General features: G+C 40.2%; 5 protein-coding genes across 5 annotated transcripts; 3 read left to right on the top strand and 2 right to left on the bottom strand.

Moving 5' to 3' along the window:
• Positions 1–250: 250 nt before the first annotated feature.
• Positions 251–827, top strand: NAA50 (N-alpha-acetyltransferase 50; the record flags this gene model as incomplete). Its single annotated transcript, XM_064827586.1, has 2 exons — positions 251–578; positions 628–827. The coding sequence occupies 2 exons, from the start codon at positions 251–253 to the stop codon at positions 825–827; spliced, it is 528 nt and encodes a 175-aa protein (XP_064686870.1).
• A 366-nt stretch (positions 828–1,193) lies between these two features.
• RRD1 (Serine/threonine-protein phosphatase 2A activator 1) lies at positions 1,194–3,407 on the bottom strand (the record flags this gene model as incomplete). Its single annotated transcript, XM_064827585.1, has 1 exon — positions 1,194–3,407. The coding sequence occupies one exon, from the start codon at positions 3,405–3,407 to the stop codon at positions 1,194–1,196; it is 2,214 nt and encodes a 737-aa protein (XP_064686869.1).
• A 4,847-nt stretch (positions 3,408–8,254) lies between these two features.
• On the bottom strand, positions 8,255–12,250 carry ATC70_008333 (uncharacterized protein; the record flags this gene model as incomplete). The annotated part of the gene is made up of 1 exon (XM_064827584.1): positions 8,255–12,250. One exon carries the CDS (start codon positions 12,248–12,250, stop codon positions 8,255–8,257), a length of 3,996 nt encoding a protein of 1,331 aa, XP_064686868.1.
• Positions 12,251–16,980: 4,730 nt separating this feature from the next.
• On the top strand, positions 16,981–17,727 carry ATC70_008332 (uncharacterized protein; the record flags this gene model as incomplete). The annotated part of the gene is made up of 2 exons (XM_064827583.1): positions 16,981–17,448; positions 17,506–17,727. 2 exons carry the CDS (start codon positions 16,981–16,983, stop codon positions 17,725–17,727), a joined length of 690 nt encoding a protein of 229 aa, XP_064686867.1.
• Positions 17,728–17,898: 171 nt separating this feature from the next.
• Positions 17,899–18,636, top strand: ATC70_008331 (uncharacterized protein; the record flags this gene model as incomplete). Its single annotated transcript, XM_064827582.1, has 3 exons — positions 17,899–18,130; positions 18,186–18,373; positions 18,505–18,636. 3 exons carry the CDS (start codon positions 17,899–17,901, stop codon positions 18,634–18,636), a joined length of 552 nt encoding a protein of 183 aa, XP_064686866.1.
• Between the last annotated feature and the right edge of the window lie 577 nt (positions 18,637–19,213).

Raw genomic sequence — 19,213 nt, 5'->3', positions numbered from 1 at the left:
AGCATTGCTCCAACAGCGTAAATAAATGTTTATTTTGCATCCTAGATGCCTTTGTCAATGATGCCTAGACATCTATTTTAGCTGTTCTGTATACAGCCATTGTTCAGGAAGTCCCATTTCTCATTTGATGAATTTTAGTATTACTCACTGTTTGCTACCTACCCAATCAAACCAAACGGAGGATGACGCTCCCGGTTGGTTTTCTTTCCTTGTTCTATTCTTTTCTTTCCCTGGTAAATTTTTACAAGAAATGACCAAAGAATCAAGCGTACAAAATGCTCCCAAAGTGGGACGCCATCGAGTCTATTCAAACGAGCAGCGCAAAGACCGCAATAGACAAGCTCAAGCAGCGTTCAGAGATCGACGCATTAAATATACGCAAACATTAGAGAATGCCATTGTCAATTTTGAAGAAACGATAAAGAACCTCAAAGAATCAATGAATCAAACCATGAAGCGCGCCCAAGTAGCCGAAGAACGTTCACATCATCTTGCTTCCCAAGTAGTGTCGCTGCAAAGATTGCTAGGAATGGCGTTGGCCGACAATCAAAGGCTACAGACACAAGTCGCTCTTAGTAGTAAGTGGTATTCTATCATGAAGCTATAATCCCGCTAACAGTCTACTAGACGGCATGCTCCCTCTATCGCCCAACAGCGACAATTTGGCACCTAATAAAATGCCTCTCACAGATTCTATGCTTCAACTATTTGATGCCAATCCTACCATGGCCAGTCCAATGTCATCAGCGGCTTCAGACGACCAATTCGACTTGATCAATGCGTCCATGTTAACAGGCGAGTCTCACAAACTAGCAGCCGTTTTATAAAGAACATTGATCCTAGAGATTTTTTTCTAATAGACCCTACACCCTACATTTTCACTGATAATTGCAACGAATTTAGTCTTGGCAAGTATATCGATTGACATGATTTAAACTCTCTGATCCTAGTTTGCTCCTTTTTTTTTTTGTAGATTTCTTATAGATGAGAATCAAGGTACTCTTGCTCTTACGTAACATCGCTCTATCATTTATCCTTTTTTTTTTTTTTGTCGCTTGTCAATAAAGTCTCATAAACCCTTTTGGGTCGAATTAATTTAAAAACAGACACAGTGTTTAATACAAACATATGTTTAAGATGGATCATTGATAGATTACAAGAGAAGAAGAACGGCTAATTTACAGATGGTGTTATTAATTGGGATAATAAGCATGCTGCGGCACATGGACCACAGAGGTTGATAGTGGATAGCATAGGTTTTGATTTAATGTAGGCGTAGGGTTATGGATATTGACATTCATTTGTTGTTGTTGTTGTTGTTGTTGTTGTTGTTGTTGTTGTTGTTGCTGAGAAGGTTGTATGTACGTAGGTTGAGGGTTGCTATTTATATGAGATATGTTTTGATATACAAGCATAGAGTGGATATGATGCTGTTGATGTGGTGAAGTTGTGAGATGATACTGTTGTGGTTGTGGATGCTGTAGTTGTGGAGGCGGTGGAGGAGGCGTGTGCGATATGATGGGATCTGGCCAGATGAAATCACTGGCACCACAAGGACTTGACCATTCAGAATTAGCAGTGGCAGCAGTGGTTGGTGGAAATGTTGCATTACTCATTGTATCTTCTGGTGTAGATGGTCCAGAGCCACTGAAGTCATAGCTTTGCTGAACAGAGGCGTCCAATGCAAACTCCCATAGCTGTCTTCGATCACCAAAGTCAACGCCAATGCTTGTGCCAAAGGCTGCCAGGTTATTGAAAGGAGAGCTACCCAGCATGCTATCCATATTTTGGTATTCAAAGGATCCGTTAGGCACATCTGCACGGTAGGGATCAACAAGGTTCACTTGAGTTTGATGTTGTTGTTGCTGCTGATGCTGCTGATGTTGCTGATGTTCTGGCGTGAACTGCGCCATGTTGCCATTAGCGTCTACTTGTTGAAACGTCATGTTGTTGGCATATTGATGAGGTACTGAGTCCAGGGTTGCGGCAGCATTGATCGCAGCAGCAGCAGCAGGATTGAGCTTGGACAGCGAAATATCAGAACAAGCAGTGTGCTTTCTAGAGTGCTGGTGAATAGCAGAGATCTTTTGCAAGACGGCTGTACACTCTGGAATGATAGCATAGTGCTGTAATTTACGAAGCAATTTAACGCACAAGTTGAAAAAGTACAGAGATTGGCCAGCCACTTCAGAATCTTGGTCACTAAGGTATCTTGCATGGACACGGATAGCAGCAATCAAAGCGTGGGCAAGAAACTCGTATCGTACCACCATCGTGGGCTTGTCACACGTACTTTCTACGCATCTTGTGAGCTGAGCAGCGTAAATACGATGTTGAATGGACGTTTTAGCGTTATCAGGAAGACAGAACAGTGTGTCACTCAGCATAAAGTAATACAACGCGAGGAAGTAGCCTATTTCGGGTGGTTTTCTTGGCTCATTCATCACATCTTCAATTGTGGCACAAGGCCGTATATTCCAGATGTCAGGCGAAGGTAGATTAGCACTCCAATGTAGCAGCTTGATACGGTATTGATGAAGCTGTTCATAGAATCTAGCATTATCGATATCGTCACGAATAGCAAAGGAAACACGGATTTGAAGACCTTCTTCACCAAGCAACGATAGTTTGATCTTTTGCTGAAATGTTTGTACGATCCAACGCTCGGCTTCATCGTCTTCAGGCAATATTTGGGGTAGCGTTGTTTTTGCCAAGGAGGAAGGAATAGACCATAATCTTTCCCATTCTGCACTCTGCATTTTGTCTAGACAATAACAGGACCAAAAGACTCTTCTGCGAAGTTCAATACACTCTAATGGCATGTTGTCACGAGAATAAGGTGTATCCATATTCAAACCGAGTTCAAGACACATGCGAAAAGCCATACCACTGTACATCCAGGAGCGGCAATGTTGATCGACCGCTGATTTCGATTTAGTGGGGACAGGCTCGTAAAGAGATAAAAGACACAGTGCTGCAACTGTGCTAACTCTTGGCACATCGAGAAAATCATCCAACAGTCTCTTGGCGCGATTGAAAAAGACGATAGATTTGGGTACATCTTTCAAGGTAGAGGAGCTGCTGACGACGCAGTAGATGGCGTTCAGCAGCAGTGGTGTGATGAGAGGGCCCTTGGTTCGCAATTGTTCGTAAAAGTAGCGTTTTGGTATGATGGGCGATACCTTGTAACGAGTTTCAAAAAAGTGGTTGATGAGATGCATCTGGATATCGCTTGATGGCATTTCAATGGCAGTAGCGTATTTGGAAGGCAATGGTGGCTCGGGTCTCCAACGAACAAAGCTACCAAATGTGGGAAACTCGCCTATAGGTAGCTTTTGTGATTTAGAATAGGCTGCAGTGGTTCGTGTGGCTGCATCGCTAGTCCAAGTGTCGCTGAATTTCGGCATGGATCGATTGTTACTGATGCTTGGTTTCGAGCGGGAGAACAAGATGGAATCGTCATCGGAATCAATGTTGCTGTGAGTGCTGTCTGCTTCATCTTGGTTATCACTGGCGGCACTGTTGTCATTTGAGCTGTTTTCTGCTTGTGTTTCTGGATTGGATGATTGACAATTTCGTCCGCGTGCTATGAAGTAAAATAGATATCACATTGTTTTTTTAGCCTTCAAAGCGTTTTATTTTAGATTTAGTGTAACATCTACCTTTACACTAATGTCAATTTGTAATGAAAATTGATTTGATTACAAGGAGGGGTAAGAAATGGGTAAGTACGGCTGCAACATTGAATTGTCATACGACTATATATCTAACCTGCATACAGGGCCTTAATCCATCGCACTAAAGCGTCACTTTTTGATTAATACACACACATTCAAGGCACAGAAACTATAAAATGAAATTGTATCACACCTTGATTTTTTTACTGCGACACACATAGCAAGCATGTCCGACCTTGAGTCGCTTATATTTTAATTCTTGGGTAGCTTTTGCCATTATAAACTGCAGAAGATGATGTGAATGTAGAGAAAGATGAGAGAAATCAAAAATGGCAAAAAATGTAAAAAGAAAGAGGAATGAAAAGAGAAGGAAACAGAAACCTCAACATTGCTTATTTGAATATATACAGTCAAGATCCAGGATAAATCAACGCCGTGTGTCACCCAATTCGGATGGTAAAGGTTATTTAAAGAAAATGTGTATGAAATCTGCTTAATCAAGTAAAATTTACTCTGCTTTACGTGGCAGTTCCATCATATTCCATGACTTTTTTAAATGTGGCTCAATGGGTTATCACTGCTTGGCCGTATTTGTCATCTTTTGCTCACTTCATGCGGCCTACAATCAGCATGTAATTATATCAAGTGTCATGTCTAATTCTGCTGACTGAAGGACGACAATGAAGGGAGGATAAGCCTATTGAACCTCCGTATTTATGTAATGAATAATGGTTAATCGCTTCGTCCCTCCCCCCCGGAAATCCAAGCTTTTTTTATCAATTGTTTTTCCATATGGATCATTATGATCTCAGTTGATATCTATTTAGATTACTCGAGCACAAGATACCGCCAAGAAGAGGTAGTACGCTCTGCGGCAAGCCAACAAGATGCATCTTGACATTTGAAATGTACAATTTCAACCTGACAGACCAAATAACACTGTTTGACCAAATTTGGACATTTGAGGAGACAAGAGTCGTCGTCGGTTGTAAATCAAGTAGAGATAAAAAAGAAAAATGCTGAAACATGGCAAGTCTGGTGGCTCAAGAAGTAATCTCGATCATTGTCTACTGTCCTTCTATTGACCTCTCCCCCAAAGTAAAATATGGGTAAATGAATAGCAATCAGGCAATAAAAAAAAAATTATGTTTGAAATATTGGATATCATCCTCTAGATGTATATGCTAGCAATTTTCCATGTGTCATCTTCCAACATAAAGCACAAATGTAAGTACCTCAAAAAATGCAAGCAATAATTATGGCACTATGCGTAATGGATTCAACGGAAAGCTTCAATTGATGGTTTACATAAGTAACCAAAAATGGACAAATTATAATTATTGAAAATTTCGGTAAAATATAGGCACCGTGCCGTAAGATACAGCAGCATATTATATTGCTTATTGATAATGGCGATTTGGAATTGACAAGCTGAAACACAGCATACACATCTTTGTATTCCCTGATCTGACCACACATTAAAAGTTTTGTATACTTCAATGCTCTGAGTATCAATTGATTTGTAAAGGCAATCAAGGATAAACCAAGATTACATGTAATCCAATCAACCAACATATAAAATTTTTTCCATGTTCCAGGTTTTACCAATTTTCTGTAAGCGAACCGTATAAAAATATATCTTCTATATAACGTAAGACACTAGACAAACGGATGCCAGCATTGCCTGGTTTCAAAAATCACGGCTAATGGTTGACGTTTCGTTATCGTTGCAATTGTAGGCACGACATGCGTGAGAATTGACGTTAATGCTACAGCAACTAAGCATAATGCTTCAAAGCTACGATGTGCTCTTTGATTACGTATTTTAATTTAAACACTTGCAAGCCATCATTGGCCAGGGGAAGGACTAAAAACGGTTGCTTAGATCATCATTCATCATCAAGCTAATCCTGGATCGACTCCCCATCATGACGCCAACGATAGACGCATCGCATTTTAGAACATAATACAATACAATTTAACATGTGTAATTTTGTCTCCGTTGAAAAATCGCATTTTGCTGAATAATTGATAAACGAATGAGTGGGGTTTATCATAAATCAGTTTATCTATTTGTCACCTCAAACAAGTTTTATGCAGTTGAATCTAACAGGTATGATAATATTAATTGTGTATATGATCCACTCTTCAAGGACGGTCAGTGTGCTTGTATGTCAATCTCAATGGCCATTGTGCATCACTCAGAGTTTACAAAGAAAAAAAAAATTATAGGCGTACAAAGTGGATCTCGGTAAGTATCGCTCAGGGCAGTGTCATTCCATTGTATTCATCAGGTGTCATCACTCCTTGTTACACCTGACTTGACTTGCTAGGGTTTGTGGTCGCATTTCAGCGCACATGGTAAGGACACTAGACAACATGTGAGTAATCCTATTTTGTAATTTCCTCTAATCATATTGAAGGTTGTACAGTTTAGCCGATGAAAAAGCCCAAGATGTTCTTCAACATGTTTGCGGGTCACTTACAAATCTAATTTGGAGCTTGAAAATGTTATCCAATTTGAAAGGTTCTAGAATCCTAGCAGAACAGATAGAGGTTTGCAAATCATTATTCATCACTTTCTTTACACACTTCGATTTTACCGATGTAATTATTAATGCTCTACCAATTTATTCTATCATATGGATGACATTGTTGCATCTCCCACTAGGATTTGCATGCATATGAGTATTTCACACCGAATAACTCTACTTTATAGATATGGAAATATGCAGGAAACGCAACAGGTAATGTTAAGGCTAAGCTATAGTACTTTTCAGATCGTAATCCCTTTCGTAATGACCTCAAAACATCAATGCCCTTGTGATTAGCAAGGCAATAGTTAGCCTTCCAAAAATATTTTAAACATCGCCAAATCTCTACTCATGATTGGTCAAATCTCGGATTTGATTTAACTGTTTTGAAAAGTTACACTAAGTAAAATATGACGATCATCCATTACTTAAGCTTTCTTGGAGCACTTTTTGAGGCGCATCCAATGGTGTTAATTAAACAAAATGTTTTGAACAAGCTCACTGAGTAATCCTAGAAAATATGAAATGAGGTTTATGACCAAAATGTCGACATTTAACATATGAAGGTGTCGCAAATGAACTTTCAGAGGCTGCTTTGGATCAAGGGGAACATTTTGAGTCAATGTATGCCGTAGTAAAAGTCTTCGTTTTTTGGGCGAAAAACGCAATCGTTTGATTTTTGGTCGATTTTTGTTTGATTCTTGGTGATCCCAAAAAAGTCGGGCAAAGACGCAGGTTATAGACTACTGGATGAGGGAAACTGTTTGGCGCTATTCTGGCGGTCTAATTCAACTTCTAATGCGAGGAAACACAGATTAAATTTCTCTGAATTTTGCTGTGTTTTGCATATATTTGGGTAATAAGAGGCTCTGCGAGTATGCCAATTACCCGCACATAGATTGTTCCTATTGACACAGATGTAGAGTAGCGTAAAAGAATCAGATCCACCATTATGAAGATTTGTTGCATAATATAACAGGCGAAAAGTGGAATTTCAGTACGCATTAACAAGATTTGATGTATGGTATATACTTTTGCAATCACAGAAGACAGAACGGTGCAACTAACTGTGTTCATGTAGCTCACTTGTGAACTGCAAACATAAGCTGCATTCTTAAACTACATTTATTATTAGCTAACGATGCTATCGTCATTGCATACCAATATTAGTTGCTGTAGAATGAGATTTGGCATTCAGGTCAAAAAAAAGATTGAATACATAGGCTTATAAGAATCTGAAAAAGCAAATATTTTACTGACAAAATAACCATACGATTAGCATAAGAGTTAGCTCATAATTCCATAGATACAGTAAGGATGATGGCTGTACCGATCATATCCTTTTAAAAATGCACACTATATTGCAAGTTGCAATGTATAATACCTGGAACTTGTATCTACTGCCAACCTATTGAGTCCTATTCGGTCTCACAAAAGCGTTATCCCAAGATCTTACAGACAGCATCATGATATTTGATCATCAATAGCACTGGATCGAATTTTGGAATTAAATGTTTTGATTTTAAAGCTTACTCATATTGCTCTGACGCATATCATAACATATTTAATATATGTTCCCTAGACACTTTTAATGCTTCAAAAAGGAAAGAAGCTGATCTAACAAGTTTTTGATAGACTGGCATTATTAAATATATAATGCAAGGAAGATAGCATGGTTAACAACAGTGTTATGTAATTTTCCACCTACTTTCCATACGCTTCAAAAACATTTACTACTGTATTGCAGTATGAAAAGGGCATTGAGTTTGCCAGCTGGCCCCACAAGCCAAAATTAATTCAAGCCCAGAATCATAGTTGTATTGTTCAGGAATAAAGGAACCACTATAATATGTAGGAAGAAGAAAGACTGACGTTTATTGATGTGGATGCTTGGATCTTTATACCATTGATATGGTGTTACACGACATCCCACCGCTGTGATAAGATATAGAATTTAAATAAGGACTATGATATAAATGTATGAATGAAAATCGCGTTAAAAAACCTAATATAGGAAAAAGCTTGATGATAGGTAGAAGTTGATCAGTGAGATGGTTTCAGAAAAGACACATGGGTGTTTTTGTGTTTTTGACCTGTGGCATCATTGATTACATCGTATCTTGTGGTGGACAGGACCTTCTGTATTGTGCAAGGACCTATCCAATCTACTTGTAGTTTTCTTGGATTGTTGCGAGTGGAAATACGATTGTTGAAAATGTATACTTTGTCATTGATTTCAAATTGTGGTGTTAGTTTTTGATTATCATATATTTTCTCCAAATGTTTGTGTACATGTTCAAATGTAACTTGAAGCTTGATTTGTAACTGTTTCGCGAAGTGTGATTCCGGGGTGTCTTGTTCATTGTATGAATCCGGTAATTTCTCTGGTATTATCGTTGATAATGGTGTGCGTGCTGTGCGCCCGTGGACCAACTCAAATGGGGACGTCTTGATAGAATGGTGATACATATTGTTGTATACAAATCGAATTATCCTCAAGTTGCTGCTCCATCTTGTAGAAATCTGGTTGATATCCGTGTATGATAAAATCATTGTTCGTAGTGTTTTCATGAATCGTTCCACTATCCCGTTGGATGATGGATGATACGGCGGTGTGTATACGATGTTGATGTCTACATATCTTGCTACTTGCTGGGTGAATTGTGATCCAAGGCTGTTTCCGTTATCACACATGATCTCGTTGGGAACGCCATGTCGCAATATAAACTGAGTGTACATGATGGAAGCCAATTCTTGAGATGCTGTAGACCTGGTAGGATATAGTTCTACGTATTTTGTGAATGTGTCTATAACCACCAACACGTATTGATGTCCCGCGCTTGACGTTGGCAGAGGACCAAAGTAGTCGATTGCGACCTTGATGAACGGAGCTGTTCCATGGGTAGTGGTCATATTATGCTTAGTAGCAACATGTCCCTTGATTCTTTGACAAATTTGACACTTCTGAATATAGGCATTGATATCATGAGTCATGTTGGTCCAGTACAAGTGCGCTTTTACCAAGGAAGCCTTGGTCTTGGCGATACCGCCATGTCCTGCAAACTTGGAGTCATGATGTTTGCTGATCAGATTCGCTACCAGATGGCTAGGTACCATTATGTACATGTCTGTGGCTATGGTCTTGTGCTGTTTGTTTTCTACCTTGTATATTATGCCATCGACGACTTTATGCTTGGAGTACTTGACATTCGTGTTGTTAAAGTATGGTCGTAACATGGGATCCAGTCTTTGTTCCTTGGCCCAATCGATGTCCGGATGATGAGAGGCAATTGCATGAATCGCAGCACGAGATAGTGTATCCGCAGCATGGTTCACCTTTCCAGGTATGTATATAACCTTGAAATCATAAGCCTGTAGAAAGAGGCACCATCGCCAAAGTCTGGGTTGTTTGTCCGCATCGGTATTAAGAAGCCACTGGAGGGATGAATGGTCAGTGAATACGGTAAATTGGTTGCATTCAAGATACATTCTAAATTTCTTAACCCCAAAGATGATGGCTAAAGCTTCCAATTCACGGATGGAGTAGTTTTTTTCAAACTTGGTGACACTGCGGGATGCGAAGGAGAGAGGGTAAGGTGTGTCATCGTACCGTTGGCAGAGTATGACAGCAATGCCTGCTGAGGTGGCAGCATCGCAATGAAGCTCGAATGGAAGTTTGAAATTGGGTTGTTTCAAGTAAGGTAATGCAGCGAGAGACCTTTTGAGTTCTTGAAACGCGTGCTCCTGTTCGGATTCCCAAGCGAATGGTACATCTTTGATCTTCAAGCGTCGAATTGGTTCCACCATTACTTGATACTTGGATATAAACTTGGAATACACTCCTGCCATGCCGAGTAACCTTTCAACCTCTTTTATATTTGTGGGAGCCCGTAGATTAGTGATAGGTGTAACTTTATCCATGTCAGCATGGACACCCTGATCAGAGACAATGAAACCTAAGAAATTGATTTGATTTAGCCCAAATTGGCACTTTTCAATGTTGATGGTCAAATTGGCTTCCCTCAGTCTCGTTAGGAGTTTGCGTAACTGGAGCACATGATTGTCAAAGGTATCAGAGAACAGTATGGTGTCGTCTTGATAAGCGATAGCAGTTCTGTATCTCATGTCCCCGAGTACCTGATCCATTAATAATTGAAAGTGTGCTGGGGCATTTTTCATCCCCATGGCCATCGTGTTAAAAACATATGTAGAGTTAGGTGTTACCAGGGCACTCTTGGGCTTGTCAGCAGCAGCAATGGGAATTTGAAAATAGCCTGACAGGAGATCTATTTTTGAAAAATATTTTGCGTTGCCCAGAGACTGCAGTGCATGATGGAGGTTGATAAACGGATACTTGATAGTCTTTGTGATCGCATTTAGTTTGACGTAGTTTCCGCATATGCGAAGAGAGCCGTTTGGCTTAGGGACCGCTGTTACTGGGAAGCCCCAATCCGTGAAGTTGACTTTGCTGACAATTCCATTGCGTTCCAGTTCAGAGAGCTTGGCGTCGATCTTCGATTGTATGTCAGGATGGTAATGTCTTGGTCGAATGTAAATGGGAGGATGGTCTCCCGTGTCGATGGTGAATTCCATTTTGGTAGTAACTGAGGGCTTGTCCGAGTCTTTGCGTAATAATTCTTTGAACTCTTGTAATACATCTTGTATCCGAGCGTCTTGGGAATCGGTTAATTGGATGTTACAACGCCTCGTAGCCGTGGTCTCGTAATGTAAGTTTATAAGATGATTGTCAGTTTGTAGTGTGAACATTTTGAGTTTAGTATTCATATTGACCTGAAATCTGCACATGAAATCCCAGCCGATGATAGCCTGACGAGCCAAACCGCGTATAACATGAAATTTCGTTTCGTAACCAAAAAGATTCAATTTAGTAATACCCATCGTTTGTGCTGTACGATTGTTCACGTCTGTGTAACTGATGATCTGATTGTTGTCTATTGTCAACTGCAGTGTAACGCATGTGTCATAATCCATGGCAGTGATAGCAGAACCTGTGTCCCATAATGCATGAATAGTGTGATCTCCAATGACGATTTTAGTTGTGGGAGTGAAACTGTCATGTTGAGTGGTTCGAATAGCATGCATGGAAGTAGCACGAATGTGATTAAGAGGAACCGGGGACCCCAATTCCATTAATCCTGAGTCATCCTCTGGGTGTTCAATAGTGTCTGTCTGATGCACAGAGGATGCCTGTGTGGGACATTCGTAATTTCGATGTTCGCCGAAGCAGTGACCGCAGACAGGATGTCCTTGTTTGTTGTATAATCGAGGTACAGGATCCGGAGGAAATCGTGAACGAGGTTTGGAATTGAATGACTTTTTGCTATTTCTGAATGGTCTTTTAGTACTTTTGTCTTTGTACGAGTTTGAGCTATTAACATAATCAACTTCCATTGGGTCATCCATCGTGGATTGAGTGTGGGATCCCGAAAAGTGTGCTTGTTCATCAGTATTATCATTGAGCCTAGCCTTGTGTTCAAAATCGATGGCCTTCGTGATAACTTCTTGCACCGTTGTGACCTTAGCGAGTTCTACATACGCTGTTAATGTAGCACGTAATCCTCTGTCGTGTAGCGATTGAGTAAATAAAGATATTTGATGAGCATCCGAGATATGATTATCCGGCAGCAGACTTAGCAAATGTTTCCATTTAGCACTATGTAGTTTGATGGACTCCTGCTTGGGTTGTTGACATCGCTTCAAATTGGACTTGAACTCTCGATATTCCTCGTCGGCAGGACGACCAAATTGTAACAGCATTTGTTCAGTTACGTTGGCCCAGTTTTGTCTGACTGAGGAAGGTAAGGTAGGTAACCAGTTTTTGATGACGGGAGGCATGAAGCGACCTAGTTGGACGGTACAGATATCCATGTTTTCAATGCCTACGAAATTTGCCTGTAATTCAAATTCTTTGATGTAGGTACGTAAGCTAGAATGCAATTCATACCGTGGCATGTCAATAGACTTGACCTTTTCAAGGTTCATGTATTGGATGAACTCCTTGGTGTTGGAATCGGCCATGTTAACGGACTGTGGGGTGGTGTGATAAGATGATGTGATAGACGAGGTACTGTTTGTTGTGGTGTAAACCTTTCGAAGGGATGCGATAAATTTTACTTGCTGCGTGAAGTAGTTTTTTGGTTCTGTTGTTCGGGCCTGTTTGCGAGTAGGTGATTGCAGCTGTGTGCTGGAGCGATGTTTTGTGATCTTGCGATATGTGTGATCTTGCGATATGTGTGATTTGGTGTAGTCGAGTGTGAGCCTTTGATATATCTAGTGGTTTCCGGGTTCGAGAATTCAGTTAGGGAGCCTCACCATGTATTGTTCAGGAATAAAGGAACCACTATAATATGTAGGAAGAAGAAAGACTGACGTTTATTGATGTGGATGCTTGGATCTTTATACCATTGATATGGTGTTACACGACATAGTCTGTTCCAGATTGGACAAATCTTGATAATTTTGGATTCGATTAAGCTATTTTTGCAGATTCAACTAAGTAGAATATAATGATCATTCTGTATTTTCTTAAGATTTCCTGGAGTACTTTTCAAGGTGCATCCACTGTTACTAAGTAAAATAGATGATTTGAATAAACTTATCAAATGATTTATGAAAATATGAAAAGAGGTTTCTGGCCAAAAAGTCGAAATTTTACATATCAAAGTCCCACAAAGATGATTTCAGAGGTTACTTTGGATCGATAGAAACGTTTTGATTCAAGATATACTATAGTAAAAGTCTTCGTTATCAAGGTCAAAAACTTGATCGTTTGATTTTCGATGAAAACCATGAGGGGTACCTCATGCTTTTTGGTCGAATTTAGCCCATGTTTTTTGATCCCCAAAAAAGTTGAGCAAAGATGTCAGAAAGTAGTTGCCAGATGAGAGCAATTGTTTGGTACTATTCCGGTGGTCTAAAACGGCTTTTAACGCGAGAAATTACGTATCAAATGTATGCAATTCTGGCTGTATTAGGCACACTTTTGACTAAAAAGGGGCAATATCTGTTTGATACTTGCCCGTATATGAAATAACTACGTGTATAAGGATGTAGAGCATCACATAAGAATCGGATCCACAGATAATATAAAGGGGTTTCATGTGTAAGTGGAGGGTCAACATGAAAGTAGCAGTATTTTGATAACATACACAAGAGCAATCAGTAGCGCGAGCTGCCGCTGCGCAGGTTGGTTCTCACCTAAGCGAAGCGAAGGTAGAGAGCTATCCGAAGCATAAGCACTAATATGATTAGTGACTATATATCAATCAACAATCAGGATTCTTTTAACATTTTAGCTATATCAATTTTGCGATATTAACCAAAGGTCCACGGCAGAGCGAGCCATTTGAACGTAGGTTGGTTTCCACCGAAGCCAAGCCTAGGTCAGGAAACCACCTGAAGTGTCGAAAGGCTCGTATATCAATAAAAAAGCTGTATATGCTTTCTCTGTGCAGATAGCGTCAGTTGCTTCCAGACCAACAAGATGCACAGAACGCTAGCAGTAGTTGTATAGCCTCCTTATGTGTGCCCCTGATTATTGAAGCTCAGTCACTGTCTGATCTACTAAATACACAATCAATGTTCATCTCTAGAATGAACTATATCTTACATGTTGCATTTTACTCATGTCTCAAAAGATTTCACGTCTTACAAAATGCCATGAAATCATCTAAAAACTCTCAACATGGTGAATTGATGAATCCAAACTTATGCGTAGTTCCAGCATTGGCCATTCATGATTAGCGTGAAACCAATGGACTAAAAATGCTGCGGGACTATTAGATCATTAAGGATGATCTAAGAATATAGTGTGTTTTATTGGGCAAATTGCAAATAGTGGCTGAGACATTCATACGTACAAAAAAAAAAACAGTTTAGCTCCTTGAATTATTTTTTCGTTTTCTTTTTTCTCTTTATCCATTTTATTTTTAATTACAACCAAGAGTAAAATGTCTTCTTATTCATCCTCTTATCATCATTCGTCTTCTGGTGGTGGACACTCATCTGGCGGTTATTCTAGCAGCCGTGGTGGTAGCAGCAGTTACCGCGATAACAGAGAAACATCTCCTAGAAGATCTAGCAGACCGTAAGTTTATATTTTGTGTGTGTATATCAAGAAAATTTTTTCTAAATTACGAAATTTTGAAATCAATTAGTTCATCTAGCTATGATGGCCATTCTCGTGGTGCTGATGATCGTGGCTACTCTTCTTACCGCTCTAGTGGTGGTGATAGTTCAAGAGGTAGCGGCCATGGATATGGTGGCAGCTCTGACCGTGGCTATGGAGGTAGCTCTGATCGTGGTTATGGTGGCGGCGGCTACGGTGGTAGCAGTGGTGGCTATGGAGGTGGAAGCTACGGAGGTGGTAGCAAGAGCTATGGCGGCAGTGGTGGATATGGCCAATATTCTCAAGGTAGTGGCACTACTAATGGAGCTGGTCTTCAAGACATTGATTGGGATTTGTCTGCTTTGCCTAAATTTGAAAAGAACTTTTACACTGAACATCCTGATGTCGCTAACCGTTCTGAACAAGAAGTTGCAGCTATACGTGCTGAAGCCAACATGAATGTCACTGGTCATGATGTTCCCAAGCCTCTGAAGACATTTGATGAAGCTAATTTCCCTTCTTATGTCATGGACGAATTGAACAAACTCGGGTTCTCTCATCCTACTCCCATTCAATGTCAAGGTTGGCCCATGGCTTTGAGTGGTCGTGATGTCGTAGGTGTCGCCGAAACTGGTTCTGGTAAAACCTTGGCCTACACACTCCCTGCTATCGTTCACATCAATGCACAACCTTTGCTTCAACCCGGTGATGGACCCATTGTTCTCGTCTTGGCTCCTACTAGAGAACTCGCTGTTCAAATTCGTGAAGAGTGCGTCAAGTTTGGTTCTACTTCTCGCATCAAGAACACTTGTCTTTATGGTGGTACCCCTCGTGGTCCTCAAATTCGTGATCTTGCTCGTGGTGTTGAGATCTGTATCGCTACTCCTGGTCGTTTGATTGATATGCTTGAAGGTGGCAAGACTAACTTGAAGCGTGTTACTTATCTTGTTCTTGATGAAGCTGATCGTATGCTCGATATGGGTTTCGAACCTCAAATCAGAAAGATTATCAACCAAATTCGCCCTGATCGTCAAACTCTCATGTGGTCTGCTACTTGGCCCAAGACTGTTGAGCGTTTGGCTCAATCTTACCTCAAGGATTACATTCAAGTTACTATCGGTTCATTGTCCCTGAGTGCTTCTGAAAATGTCACTCAAACTGTCGAAGTCTGCACTGAACCCGAAAAGCGCGGCAAGCTCATTACTCAACTTGAGCGCATCATGGAAGCTCCTGAAAACGAGAGAAAGACCATCATTTTTACCAGTACTAAGCGTACAGCTGACGACATTACACGTTTCCTTCGTCAAGATGGCTTCCCTGCTCTTGCTATTCACGGTGACAAGCAGCAAAACGAGCGCGATTGGGTCTTGAATCAGTTCCGTTCTGGAGGACACCCCATTATGGTTGCTACAGATGTTGCTTCTCGTGGTATCGGTACGTATTGTTTTATTTCTTTTTTTTTGAATATTTGAACGACAAGGAAAGATGGATTTGCAAAGGGTTGTTCTAGCCCTTTCAACATTCTCATAATTGCGCTCTTTTATACATGTATATACATCTCTTCCGGTTCTATTTGGTCACTTGCAACCTTACACGACATGTGTTACGGAAACAAAGGCAGAGAATATCGTTGTATATATGTATATGTGTATGAAAAAAAGGATGCTATGTGTGTATCAGGTAAATTGTATCGAATAGTACATCAAAGAGGGCTCTTTTTTCTTTTTTCTTGATTTGTGTTTCTCCTCAAGGTAAGAAGAGTTAAACGGAAAGGAAAAAAGAAACAAGGCGGATTGTCTCTTTGGTTATTATCTCTAGCAAAGCATGTCCTCTCTTTTTTTTATGACTATATGGCGTTATTATGGAAATGATTACATTTCTCTTGATAATCATTCGAATATTTGATCTTTGCATCAATATGTTCTTTATTTCTTACCTTTTTTTTTTTTATTTATATTTGAATTTGTTATCAAATCATTGTAGATGTAAAGGATGTCAAATTTGTCATCAATTATGATTTCCCCACAAATATTGAAGACTATGTTCATCGTGTTGGTCGTACCGGTCGTGGTGGTAACACTGGTCACTCGTTCACCTTCTTTACTGCTGATAACGCCCGTCAAGCCCGTGAATTGGTTGATATCCTTCAACAAACCAATCAAGTCGTTGATCCTCGTCTTCAAATGTTGGTCCAACATCGTGGTGGTGGTGGTGGTGGTGGCCGCGGTAGAGGAGGTTATCGTGGTGGCCGTGGCCGTGGCGGATACGGTGGTGGTCGTGGTGGCGGAGGAGGAGGTTACGGTGGTGGTTATGGCGGCGGTGGTTATGGTGGAGGCAGCAGATGGTAAACCTTTGCTCTTCTGCTCTTCCATCTCTCTCTCTTTTGCTTTTACAAATATTTAGACATTTATCCCCTTTTAGTTTCTTCTTTTTCAACATTACAAATGTAAATAATCTGCTATTTGCTTTCTACTTTTCTCCATTATTACTCAAATAAACCATTATTTTCACCTTGAAATCGCTATTCTATAGTATGGGGGCATTGAAGCGCCGTTTGTGTGTTGCAGGGGGAGCATAGATAGCTTACTCGCAGAAAAAGATTTTTTCTCGATTTTTTCTCTTCATTTTACCCTGTTTCAACATGTCGAATCCCACAGAGAACAATGAGGCGCCACCAGTGTCTCTCAAAGAGATGAAGAAGTTTGAAAAGTGGACCAAATCATTGCAATACATTACTGGACTCGGCATGACAGAAGCAGAAAAGCAAGAGTTTAAGAAACGTCTTGATGTTGACCTGGAGGAATACCAGTGCAATCAGTGTGAAATCTGGAGAGACAACTTGCTAAAGAACAGCCCTCCTGTGAGGTTCATGGTAGACCAGCTCAAGAAACTGGACAAAAACATGACAAAGGAGGATTTCCAATGCATGCCGTGTGATGAGACGAAATCAGGTGGATTCTCGCCTGTACATGGCATCCTGCTATGCCAGAACAGACTTGGTACAAAGACCATGGAGGAGCATACCATGGTTCATGAGATGGTGCACATGTACGATCATCATAAATTCAATGTAGACTGGAATAATTTGAAACATCAAGCTTGCAGTGAGGTATAATGTCAATAAGTTGCCAAAGCGATGACATTATGGACTAAAATTAAATTTTAGGTTCGAGCAGCCAGTTTAAGTGGAGATTGTCGTTGGACACGAGAGATCCAAAGAGGCTTCTTTACATTCACCAAGCAACATCAAGCCTGCGTCAAAAGAAGAGCCATTATCTCTGTCACTCAAAATCCCAACTGCAAAGACAAGGAGGAAGCTGAGCGCGCAGTATCCAGTGTGTTTGAAAGCTGTTTTGCTGATACAAGACCTTTTGATGAGATTTATTAAACATCAACAAGCTTCGTTACACCACTACTACCCTAATGACGCGACATTTGTCTCCTTTAACACTTGAGATGCACACTATATTTAAATAGACCTGTAATAAAAAACTTATTCCCTTTTTTTTCTCTCTTCTCCCTTTTTCTTTCTTCTGTCAATATAAAACACTATTGAAAAATGGCCACTGCTAATCCCTATAGTGCTCAAGGCGTTCAAACAAAGGTCAAGGAGGTGCTTGCCACTCTTGATACCCAATTGTCTCAGTTCAAATATGCCAATGAATTTGAGCAAAGAACTGGTGTTCCCAAGAGCTATGTCGCTCTTGGTGCTGGTGGTATCGCTTTCTTGATGATTTTTTTCAATTTGGCTGGACAACTCTTGACAAATGCCATCTCTTGGATCTATCCTGGTAAGCTTTATATACATGTAGCAAAAAGAATCTAGTATCTCATGCCATGACTTAGCTTATGCCTCTTTCAAGGCTATCGAAACTGTTGACAAAGCTGATGATAAGCAATGGTTGACTTACTGGACCGTTATTGGATTCCTCCAAATGGTTGAGTACTTTTCTGATATCCTCCTCTACTGGTTCCCCTTCTACTACCTCTTCAAGACATTGATTGTTCTCTACTTGGCTTTGCCTCAATTCAGAGTAAGTAATGCGGAAGAGAAGAGAAGCAAAGGATGGGTTTGGGCTGTGTGGGTGTGGGTGTGTGCTTGTGTACATCTGGAAGCATTGTGTGTGAATTATCTACATGTACTAATTCTATCTTGACTTTTAAGGGTGCTGAGACTCTCTATGTTCGTTTCTTACGTCCTTACCTCCTTAACGCTCAAGGTGGTATCGATGCCCAAACCGATAAGCTCAAGGCAAAACTTAGCGAATTCACCGGTGATGCTAGCAAGACTGAATAAGTCTACCTATAACACAACACTGTAGCTCTTGAAAGCAATAAAAAAAAATCAAGTATCTTATAAGTGTATCATGGATCATTGAGTCATTTGTGTTCAGACCAAGTTCAGATTTTTCTTGCGTTTGTGATGTGACATTGGATAGCAGTTGGTTTGGATACATCGTATCGTGTTGCAAAAATAGATGTCATTCAGCAAGATTTCGTCTGACTCGCATGTTTGTAATTGCAAGGCCCTACTTCATTGTGCATTTCTTTTGTATTATGGCTTTATTATTATCAGCATCGCTTGGTATATTTTAAAAGGAAAAATGTAACCTTCAGTTACGCGAAAATCAAACCTAGCAAATTCACATGAAAACGAGGGGTACAAACGTATTTCTTGACGCCTACCCAATCTGAGTGCATTAAACTATATTAAAAAATTACAGAAATCGATACTCTGAAGCCTCAGAGGCAGCTGCACGTTGCATTAGTTAGCGTAACTGACACTCTTCGTAGCAAAGCAGGTTTCAGTTTTTTATAGCATTTCAGACAAATCAATGCCACTTAAACCCTACTGCTCTTACGAAGACTATGTA

The sequence above is a fragment of the Mucor velutinosus genome, assembly GCF_035048745.1.
Source record: "Mucor velutinosus strain NIH1002 chromosome Unknown tig00001561, whole genome shotgun sequence".
Lineage (NCBI taxonomy): Eukaryota > Fungi > Mucoromycota > Mucoromycetes > Mucorales > Mucoraceae > Mucor > Mucor velutinosus.
The sequence above is the reverse complement of the archived record's forward strand: the minus strand, read 5'-3'. Positions and strand labels throughout refer to the sequence as shown.